General features: G+C 33.6%; 1 protein-coding gene across 1 annotated transcript; it reads left to right on the top strand.

Annotated features, from left to right (window-relative positions):
- The first annotated feature begins 7382 nt into the window (after positions 1 to 7382).
- LOC127126294 (oligopeptide transporter 5) lies at positions 7383 to 10393 on the top strand. The gene is made up of 2 exons (XM_051055190.1): positions 7383 to 7551; positions 7885 to 10393. The coding sequence occupies exons 1-2, from the start codon at positions 7477 to 7479 to the stop codon at positions 10132 to 10134; spliced, it is 2325 nt and encodes a 774-aa protein (XP_050911147.1). The 5' UTR covers positions 7383 to 7476; the 3' UTR covers positions 10135 to 10393.
- The last annotated feature ends 1580 nt before the right edge of the window (positions 10394 to 11973 follow it).

Raw genomic sequence — 11973 nt, 5'->3', positions numbered from 1 at the left:
TTTCTCATGTGCTATCACTGTTTTTGACACATGGAGATGTAGTGTGACAGTTTGTGTCACATTTTTAGCATTCAATTTATGCATTTTTGTTCATCTATCATCTGAACTCTTCTGGATTGGATCTTTTGCACACTACTTATTCATAACATTAGAAACTTGCATAAAAAATATCAAGGCCATTAGATGCATTTCTGTTTTGATTTGGGTTTTCTAATTTGGATGTCCATTTTGTGCACATTTTCTTGCCTTTGCTTTACATTGATCATTTGATGCATTTGCTTTGTGAATTGATGCTGGTCCTTTTGAGGACATCTTGTGACATGTTTGAAAGTGCATTATGTGAAATATTGGGTTCTGTTTTGATCATTTGGTTTGGTTTTGGACCTAGTCTTTGCACTAGTGTTTTGTACATGAACTAACCTTGACTTGTGTTTCAGGTTTGGACATTTAGCATTAATGGTTGAGTTGCTCACCTTTTAAGATGCAAATTGGATTGTGTTCTGACTTCTTTGTGTTTTGTAGGGTTCTAATTGATAGGCTTGAGCTCATTTGAGTGCTTGAGCATTGTTCATTGAGTTGTGTACAGTTGGATGGTTTCACTGCTTGTTTTCTGATTTTATAACTGAGATACTAACTGGTTAGCTTTTGTACAGGTACATTAGTTGCTTGCTTTTAGCTCTTGCTTGAGCTTTGGATTGTGGTTGACACACCACTTAGGTAGTTACCTTCTTACTCCATGTAGTCTGGAAGTCCTATCACCTTTTTGGCAGGCATTTGGCTGGAAGTCCTCCTTAAGAGGCTCTGTTTGTGTTTGTTTACATTTGTGCCAAAGACCTCCAAGTGAGGCATGTTACTTGATAAGTCCTCCTAAGTGAAGAGGCAATTGACAGATAGAAGGGATTAGTAGCCAATCCCCTGTTATTCAGTGAGTCGTTCTTTATGCTCGCACTACGTGCTGATGCTCTAGAACATGTACCCAAGATCTTTGTTTAGAGTCTGTCAAGTGGAATAGGGTCCCTCTTTCTAGATCCCCACGCTTTCATTGTCATTGAGCTCACCCTGGCCCGGGTTAAGAGCATGGGGTCTCATCCTCATTACCATTTTGATCTACTCACCCTGACGTTCAATGTCAGTGGTTAAGAGCCCAATTGATCACCCTTACAGCTTGGCTTGTTTGTCGAGGTTGATATGACCCCTTTTGACTAAAGCCTACCCATTGTTTGGTCCTCTTGTGTGGATATAGTGTGTGATGCTTGTTCACTTGCTGGTGTCTTTATCTGCTTTCCTCTTCTCATCTCCATTTCTGTAGGAGTTGTGTGATTGTTTTCTAAGGAAGTAGGATGCATGTTAGAGACCTTAACTTAGGGATTATTGATTGCATGACAACTTTTAGGCTCGAGTCTTAGTCTCCCTATTAGTTTGTTGTTTCCCTAGTCTCTGGTTAGGAGAGTCTTGTACCCCTGTTAAGGGGAACTACGTCGCCCTGATTCTCATACCAGATGAGATACGTAGGCAGGAGATTGAGCGAGATCTCTCCGGGAAACCTTTCTTTTTTTGTTGTTTTGTGTGCGTGTACCCTTCTTTGGTGTGAGTACCCGTTTGTTCCGCGTTTGCGTGTGTGGTATGTTCATTACCTTGAGGATTTCTTCTGTTATCACTTGGGGTTCAGATTGGGGTTCACTTATATCACTTGGGGTTCATATTGAGGTTTACCTACATCACTTGGGGTTCATTTATGACGATGGTCATTCATTTCATCTTTGGGGTTCATCTTTGGTGTTTGCTGGTTAGCGTTTGTTTTTGTTTGGAGTCAGTTGTAAGTCCATGTATTGGCATTCTGTTTCCTTTTGAGTGTTTCTTTTGACGTCTCAGCGTCCCTTTTTGGAGTCTTGTTTCGGCGTGCGTTAGCCGAGCTACGAGTGCTCTGATTCTCCTCTGGATAGAGAAGATACGTAGGCATAGGATGCAATGTCCTAGCAAGAATGTCCCCTTTCCCCGAACTACGTTGATTCTGATGTTTGTTTCTGATAAACTACGTAGGCCCAGGATGCGACATCCTGCCGAGTCCGCTTCCTCCATCTTCTTTCACCTGTTTATTATTCCAGTTTGTGCAATTTCTTTGAGCAGTTTATCAACAACCTTTTCCTATTCTTTTGAGCGTGGATCCCGTCGAGTACGACGGACGTGAGGGGTGCTAATACCTTCCATTTGCGTAACCGACTCCCGTACCTTGCAATCTCTGGTCGTAAGACCGTTCCTTTCCCTTTCTTAGGTTAGTCCTGCGCTCCCTTTCCATCATAGGATGAATAACGTCGGTGGCGGCTCTGTAGACCTGTTTTTTTTCCCGCCGGTTATTTTTCGCGTTGCGACACACAGTCTTCCAAGACTTATTATCAAGAGTTTTTAGGAAGGCTACCATTCTAGGTTTCCAGTAGTCATAGTTAGATCCATCCAAAATTGGTGGCCTATGAATAGATCCTCCATCTCTCTCCATTGTACCAGAAAGTGTTGTCCCTAGATCTCACCCAGAACCAGAGCAGGATGCCTGCTCTGATACCAATTGAAATTCTAGTATCAGATATGAGATGTCGAAGGTAATGTCACGACACTAATATCTGAGTAACACAAACAGGATAAAGATAAAGAATAGTAATGCAAAAGACACAAGCAATTGTTAACCCAGTTCGGTGCAACTCACCTACGTCTGGGGGCTACCAAGCCAGGAAGGAAATCCACTAAATAGAATCAGCTCAAAGACTCTCCGTACACTTCAACAAGTTACAGTCTTTCTCACCTAATCTCTACCCGTGCAATTTCTACCTAAGCACTCTTAGATATGAGAACCCACTCACTTCCCTACAATCACACCTGTGATTTTAAACAACAATTCCTTGAGAAAAGAAAACACTTTTCAATAACACTCACTTGATTTTAATTCACAGTTTCAATCAAGTAGATACACACTTGATCTTGCTTAACAACTTTGATCAAGTAGACACACACTTGATCTTGCTTAACAACTTTGATCAAGTAGACACACACTCTTGCTTACAAGCTTTGAGTGACAAATTACAACCACAAATCAGACCAATTCAATCATCTATGGATGACTTGAATGGCTTATAAGTCTCACGACTAAACAAGACACAAACCCTTGCTCTCTCTCTCAATATTTCGCTCAGTATTGGTTGTGTGTCAAATCAGGTTTTCCAAGTCCTATTTATAGAAGCATTCAACTGGGCTTGGACATCTTGAAAACCCTAAAGCTATTTTCCAATTAAATCTTTTCATAACAGCTGGTTAGATTTCCTTGGAAAATAAGTAAATCAGGTTGTAATCAATGATTGAATGCGCCTGCAAATTAGATCTTCAATCATACATAGATTGCCATTAAATGCGCAATCACATAACACCAGACATTCATACTGAATGTTCTGCGTACATGATGTCATTACATCGGATCTGACATCCTGGAACAATCCTGCATAATTCCATAATTCCTTTTATAATTTCCAGCAGGTACATAATATCAGATGTCATGACATCGTGTATGACATCCTGAAACAATCCTGCATAATTATGTTTTCCATTTAAACTCCAGCAGGTACATAGATATCTTATGTTAATACATCACATACAACATCTTGTGAACACTCTTTGTTTTACCAAAATTGCTGCCAACACTTAGAACCAACAACATAAAATAAGGTTATGGCAAAATGCCTTCAACATCACTAACATCGCAATTTAAAACAAACAATAAAACAAATCGTTCACCCACCCGATGTTACAGATTAGAGTAACAAAACATAAATATCACATCTGAGAGATAATATAATCCTCCATATTCCTTAATAACGCCAATTGTCTTCCTCCACTACTACAAATAATCTCATTTCACTTCAGACGTAGAAGGGATATAACCTCAGTTACACATGCGAGGTAATGAATGACAACATGAAAACCTACCACTTTACCCCTCGATTTTTGAATAAACAAGAAAAAAATGACACCGATCATGGATTCGATCCCCAACAACTGCATTTTTTAGATTTTTAAAACTGCGCTACTTTACACCTCGGTTTTTAACAATAACCGAGGGGTAAAATCCTGTTTTCAAAATTTTACTTTTATCTTTTTTTGTTTGTTTTAATCTGCAAAACATCAAATTTGTTGACAAATTCTAAATCTTCTTCATCATCAACAACAACACAAATAACAACAACAAAACAAAATCAATAGAATATTTAAACATTAAATCTCAACAACAATAACAACAACAAAGTCCATGAAATATTTAAATATTAAATCACAACAACAACAAATAAACAAAATCAATAGAATCGTTAAATACTAAATTTCAACAACAACAATATTAAACAGTTTACTTGATACAACTACAACTAACATTAATAAGTTACTTTCATGATTTTCTAACTAACATTAAACATTTTTAACAAAAATTATCAGAGAAAAGATTACAATAAGAAACTAATCATGCAATATTTTTCTGCTCTTACTTTCGTTATCATTGTTTTCAATATGTTAAGTTTAAATTTCAACACTTTGCATCCAAAATGGATAGTTGTGGCGACATTCACGTTTTGATTGGCTAGTGAGAGTATCACGTAGATCACTAATGTTTCATGTGGATCAATGATTTGACAATGTATTAACCATTATTACTTTATAAATTGACGATAAAGATTCGTTATTTAATTTTTTCATCAAATTAGTCATAAATAAAAAGAATATATAATTAAAAAAATGCTATTTTACCCCTCGATTTTTAGCAAAATCGTGGTAGTAGGTAAAAAAATAATTAAAATGTGATAAAATATAGTTGTTGGGATTCAAAGACGTGTCTTCTAAATACTTTATCCTTCAGTTTTAAGCAAAATCGAGATAATAAGTCATAAAAAAATTAAAAAGTGATAAAGTGTAGTTATTGGGATTCGAAGACGTGTTTTTTCCCCAATTTTCAGCAAAATCGAGATAATACGTCATAATTTTTTTTTGAAAAATATTAAAATATGTTAAAATGTAGTTCTTGAGATTCAAACGCGTATCATCTAAATACTTTACCAAATCAAAGGAATATATTGGTATTTGAAAAAAAAAGTGACGTGTATATTGTTTACACCTAGGTTTTTTTGTTGGTTGTTGGGTGGGGTAAAAAATTTCTTTATAAAATATATTATTTGTAGTAGTCCTCGTTGCAAGATTCTGAAAAATACAATAAGAATAAAAAATATAATTGCAAAATTATTATCCTTTATAAGTTTACAAATAAAAATTAGGTTCTTCAATAATACATTTAATTTAAAAGATTGAAGTTCAATGTCTCTACAACCAACAACCAAAATATAAAAACCATCTGTATTATAATATACAAGATGCCAAAAGGAAAATAAACTATACAAATAGAAAAGTATTTTAATACATTTCAAAGTTGTGATTTATTATAGGAGAATAATCTAACTTAAATATTGATAAATTTAAACATAATAAACCTACTTAACTAGTCTTATACTGATAAAATAAATAACTATGAATATTCCTATTTAACCGTTTAATATTTAGACTACATCTTTAGAGAATAAATACTCCTTTTTTTTTCATTTTTTTATAAATCGCTTTTAGAGAAAAAAAATTATACAAAAATATAAGCTGTTTTTCAATACCTAAAAATTATTAATATTATGAGTTTAATTGAAATACACTGACAGTGTAAAGGGATTTTACACCGTCAGTTAATCATAGACGTCGGTTATTAAAAGAAGTTTGACTTTTATTTTAAAAATCTATAAAGTAATACAAACGGATGATGGTGATGAATCGACGGTGTAAAACTTTTTACACTGACAGTGTATAGTAATTAATCTCTAATATTATTATGTTTTATTATATTATTAAATATTTATTATCATTTATTATGTCAATTATTTAAATTTATCTTTTCCTTGCAACTAATGAACAATAATATTATACTTTCTCCGTTTTTAATTATAAATCGTTTTTGACTTTGATACGCACTAAAAAAATATAATAATTATGATTAGAAAAAGAGAAATTAGGAAGAGTTTTATAAAAATTTTCTTCATTAATAATATTGTAAAGATAATTTAAAATAATTGAAATGAGAGAGAATAATAAATATTTAAGGACATAATAGAAAAATAACATTAATAATTCATTAATATTACAAAACGATTTATATTATGGTACAAAATATTTTTTTAAAATAATTTATAATAAAAAATAAAGATAATAAAATTTTTCATAATTTTTTCATTTTTATATAATAATGATTATTTTTCTTAATACCTAAAAAAAATAATCTAAAACTTATAAAAAAATAAGAAAAAAGGAGACGGTATCAAAAGAAGTTGAAAGATGAATTTTCAGGTTGATTTTGATCTAAAGTGTACGAAAATATAGGTGTGCGTATCATAATTGTAATAATGTATGATTGGTTGCTTGCTACACCATCTAATCAAAGTGTTGACAAACCAACCTAACTTCCCTCTAAAGACAAACACAAATTATGAAATTGATATTTTCAAATTCAACATTAAATTCACACAAGCTAGTTTTGCTCCTAATTAATACTACTGGTATTGTGTCCAGGTTCATGCATTATTATATATTTTAAGGTAGCCATTAGGCGACAAATAAAGAATCAAATAAAAAAATATTATTTTGAAAATTATGTATTAATTTTAATAAAAATATAAAATTATTTTTTTAATTGTTTTTTCCAATACCAATTTTCTATAATTGGTTTTCTTAACTTGTATCCTTGGGCACAAATTAGTATTATCCATATTTTTTTAGGTAATGCTAATTTATGCCCCACGAACACAAGATAAAAACTAAATAAAGTAATTTTGTGTTAGAAATTGTGCATTGATTTTAATAAAAATGTAAAAATAATTTTATAATTGATTTTTTTAATACAAATTTTCTACAAGTAGGTGTCTTATCTTGTGCCCCAAAGGCACAAGTTAGCATTACCCATATTTTTTAATTTAATTATTAATATATCTGATTTATATATAAACTAAATATATTAATGGTCAAATATATATAAAAAATCAAATTATTTATAATAGTGATATGATGATATATCTCTGTTTTTCTATTTAGAAGAAATAATTCATTTTTTAGATTCATTGAATAATTAATGTATCTGGTTTATAAATTGACTAAATACATAATTATTTAATATATATATATATATATATATATATATATATATATATATATATATATATATATATAATATATATATATAATATATATATATATATATATATATATTATAATATATATATATATATATATATATATATGAACTGAGAACCGAGGTAGTAGTAACTATTTCTAAGCTTGAATTCAACATATATATCCTTTCCAATACTAGACTTCACATCTCTCTATTTAATATTTGTAATCTTAATTTTTATAGCAACTATGAAGAAGAATGCATCACCTCTTTCTTCAGAGCATAGCATGTCTGTTACCTCCCCTCTTCTTGATTTGGAAAAGGTACATACTTTCACTCTTCAACTACATTAATCTAATGCATGCATAAGCTGCTTTGAATTTGCATGTTTGGGCATGTTTATTAATGGTTTATGGTATATATCCTCTAATCTCTATTATAAACAATAAAAATTTGTTTAGATTCATTCAATAATTGATAATTGATGTATTTAATATATAATAATAATTAGATACATCAATTATTTAATTAATTTAAAAAAGATTTGTTTGTAATAGTGACCAAATGGTATACTTAGTTAAGTTGTTTACCCAAGCAAAGCTTGATTAATGTTTTGTTCCTTTCAACTTTTTCTTTTGCTTTGTTTTTTGAATTAGGAATCTGAGATATCAAGTGGTGAAGGGTCTCAAAATAGGGTCATAGAATTAGAAGATGAAGAGAAAGATGAATATAGCATTAATGATAGCCCCATTGAGCAAGTGAGGCTTACAGTTCCCATCACTGATGACCCTTTTCAGCCAGCACTCACTTTCCGGACATGGATTCTAGGACTAGCTTCATGTGTGCTTCTTGCATTTGTGAACCAATTTTTAGGCTACAAAACCAACCCTTTGAAGATCACTTCTGTCTCTGCTCAGATTATTACACTCCCACTTGGGAAACTTATGGTTTCAACACTTCCCACAAAACCAATTCAAGTCCCTTTCACTGATTTGTCTTTTTCGTTGAATCCGGGGCCATTCTCTTTGAAGGAACATGTTTTGATAACCATCTTTGCTAGCTCAGGATCTAGTGGTGTTTATGCAATTAACATCATCACAATAGTGAAGGCTTTCTATCACAGAAGTATCAATCCAGTAGCAGCGTATATGTTAGCACTATCTACTCAGATGCTAGGGTATGGATGGGCTGGTATTTTCAGAAGGTTCCTTGTTGATTCGCCTTACATGTGGTGGCCTGAAAACCTTGTGCAAGTCTCTCTATTTAGAGCATTTCATGAAAAAGAAAAAAGGCCTAAAGGAGGAACTTCTAGGCTGCAATTCTTTTTCGTAGTCTTTGTTGCTAGCTTTGCGTATTACATCCTTCCCGGCTACTTTTTCCAAGCAATATCAACTGTCTCTTTTGTTTGTTTGATTTGGAAAGATTCAATCACGGCGCAACAAATTGGTTCAGGCATGAAAGGCCTCGGTATCGGTTCGTTTGGTCTCGACTGGAACACTGTTGCTGGCTTCTTAGGAAGTCCTTTGGCTGTGCCTGGTTTTGCCATCATCAACCTAATGGCAGGATTTTTATTGTATATGTATGTTTTGATTCCAATTGCTTATTGGAACAATTTATATGATGCAAAAATGTTTCCCCTCATTAGTTCTCACACATTTGACTCTACCGGTGCAATTTACAACGTTACTCGGATCCTCAATACCAAAACTTTCGACATTGATATGGAAAGTTACAACAGTTACAGCAAGATCTATATGAGTGTCACGTTTGCGTTCCAGTACGGATTGAGCTTTGCAGCTCTAACAGCCACAATTTCACATGTTGTACTCTTCCATGGAGAAATGATACTCAATATGTGGAAAAAGACGGCAAGTTCACTAAAAAAACTTGGAGATGTCCATACAAGAATTATGAAGAAAAACTATGAACAAGTTCCTGAATGGTGGTTTGTTTCCATTCTGATTCTAATGGTTTTGATGGCTTTAGTAGCTTGCGAAGGCTTCGGCAAGCAACTTCAACTTCCATGGTGGGGAATCTTACTTTCTCTAGCAATTGCATTAGTTTTCACTTTACCAATTGGTGTAATTGAAGCAACCACAAACATAAGAACAGGTCTCAATGTGATCGCAGAGTTGGTTATTGGTTTCATCTATCCAGGAAAGCCACTAGCTAATGTAGCTTTCAAAACATACGGCCATATCAGCATGGTACAAGCACTTGCTTTTCTTGGCGATTTCAAATTAGGCCACTACATGAAAATTCCACCAAAATCAATGTTCATTGTGCAGCTTGTAGGCACGGTAGTTTCTTCATCTGTTCACTTTGGAACAGCATGGTGGCTTCTAACATCTATCGAGAATATATGCGATGAATCATTGTTGCCAAAAGGTAGTCCTTGGACATGTCCTGGTGATGACGTGTTCTACAATGCTTCCATCATATGGGGAGTTGTAGGGCCAAAGAGAATGTTTACAAAGGACGGCATTTATCCTGGGATGAATTGGTTTTTCCTTATTGGTCTACTTGCACCTGTTCCAGTGTGGCTTCTATCAATCAAATTTCCTAACCAAAAGTGGATTCAACTTATCAACTTTCCTATTATCATTGGAGGTGCGTCTAGCATTCCCCCTGTGAGATCTGTGAATTATATTACATGGGGAATTGTTGGAATATTTTTCAATTTGTATGTGTATAGGAAGTTCAAAGCATGGTGGGCTAGACATACTTATATTCTGTCAGCTGGTTTAGATGCTGGAGTTGCTTTTATGGGTTTAGTACTTTACTTTGCACTTCAATCTTATGGTATTTTTGGTCCAACATGGTGGGGGCTTGAAGCAGATCATTGCCCTTTGGCCACATGCCCCACAGCTCCAGGTATACATGCAGAGGGTTGTCCTGTTCCCTGACTTCCATGTTACCATTCCATCACCAATATTGGATATGTAAAATGTACAAAACTAAGAACATGGTTTATTTGGATATCTGTATTTAATTTTTTAAACTAGCTTGTCTCATTTTTCCCCATTGATATTGGACTGTCATGTAATAATGTCTATCTTGGCTCGTAGTTTTCTTAATCGGTGTGTACTCCTCATACTGGCAGTATGATTGTCATACTCAATATGGATCAATTATATATCATTATCTAAAAGTAAGTGTTACCTATCTCCTCTTATCAACTAGTCTAGTCTAATGCTCACATTAGAATTAAGATTAATGACAGTACTAGTATCATCGCGGAGTTGGTTTGTCTGGCAAATGCAATCTTTATGCTCTGATATAGGAAGCCACACATCAGTTCTGTTATTTTTGTATTAGAATTTAAATTGTTAAGTTATATGCTTGTTCCAATTTGTTATACATACCAGAATCTATTTTTTCAACCTTGAATTGTACATAATGTATACTTCAAGCATTGATATAATGTGCAACAGCATTTTGCCATCTACTTCATTCTTCTGGAGGTGTTCTTGAGTTGGCTTTTGCCCAAGAAGACCCAAAAATACAAAATATGGGTAGTCTGAATAGTTCCCCTAAAAGATTGATAACAGATTTGGCCTAATCTCCCTTGCCTTAGGGCTTCTGCAGACCTTTCGATTGAAAAGAGAGATTTACACAAAGTGTTGACAAATACTCACAATCTCTCATAACCCAAAACCCAATTACACCCGATAATATTTCTTCCTAGAACTTTCTCTCTTAGTGCTTTGAAATTTATCTTTTTTAAAATGAATTTCTTTTTCAATGGTGGAATGATTGAACTATTCATTATCTCCTCCTATTTGAAATTGATCAAGTAGCCTATTTGAAATTGATCAAGTAGCTTCATGATCAAGCAACTTGGTGAGCAAATTTATTATTTTGGCGGACACGTTAATTTATTGAATCATTGACTTGAAGATTGTTTTCAATTGGTCTTTACACCTTGATCACATGACATTGGTGAGATATTGGTGTAATACCCCAAAATTTATCCTTCATTTTTTCCCAAAAAAAAAAAAAACAGAAAAAAAAAAAAATTTATTTAATTAATTAATTAACTAATTAAATGAATAAATAAAATATAACAAATTATTTTGGACTTGGGTCTCCCTCATTTGAGCCCACTACCCATGAAAATCAGTCTATAAATACTGAAGTTTCAGTAGAGGAGTTACACTTGGAGTTACACTAGGAGATTCACTGGAGAAAGAAGGAAGAGAAGCAAAACCCTGAGGAAAAAGATAGTGAGAGAAAAGCCAACAGAGTTTCAATCAAGCTCTCCAATCAGGTTTGCCCTATATCCATCATCTTTATGCCTTTTATTTGAATGCTTTAAATGTATGAGGTATTATGGGTGAATTTGATACTTTTTTGTGAGCCTTTTGTGAATTTTGATGGAATTATTCATGTAATTACATTTTGATTTAGGGGCAACTCTGGGTTACCCTATTTTGTTTATTCTAACCTGTCTTGTGTTTCCATGGCATTGTTTTCTCTTGATTTCATCCTGCTGCTCTAACCCTTTGTCGAGTTTTGTGAGGGCTCACATGGCTTTCGCAGAGACACTCGCGTGGTTTCCCACTTTATTTGTGGGATACCCCCTGGAGTTTTATTCTGATTATTCGTGTTGACTGATTTCCTTTGACGGTCCAGCTGGAGACATTTCAGGGTTTCTTGCCCCTTTAATGGCTATAGCTTCGGATCTTTATCCGTGTGGTATTTTTTTCCCTTTCTCATACTTTATCGCTTTCTTAGCTGGAAGA

This window comes from Lathyrus oleraceus, chromosome 3 (genome assembly GCF_024323335.1).
Source record: "Lathyrus oleraceus cultivar Zhongwan6 chromosome 3, CAAS_Psat_ZW6_1.0, whole genome shotgun sequence".
Lineage (NCBI taxonomy): Eukaryota > Viridiplantae > Streptophyta > Magnoliopsida > Fabales > Fabaceae > Lathyrus > Lathyrus oleraceus.
The sequence above is the reverse complement of the archived record's forward strand: the minus strand, read 5'-3'. Positions and strand labels throughout refer to the sequence as shown.

Excerpts from the sequence above, each read along its gene's own strand:
- LOC127126294 (XM_051055190.1), top strand. The coding sequence starts at position 7,477 with ATGAAGAAGAATGCATCACCTCTTTCTTCAGAGCATAGCATGTCTGTT. Across the intron at positions 7,552-7,884 it reads CTCTTCTTGATTTGGAAAAG|GAATCTGAGATATCAAGTGG; the intron begins GTACATACTTTC and ends TTTTTGAATTAG.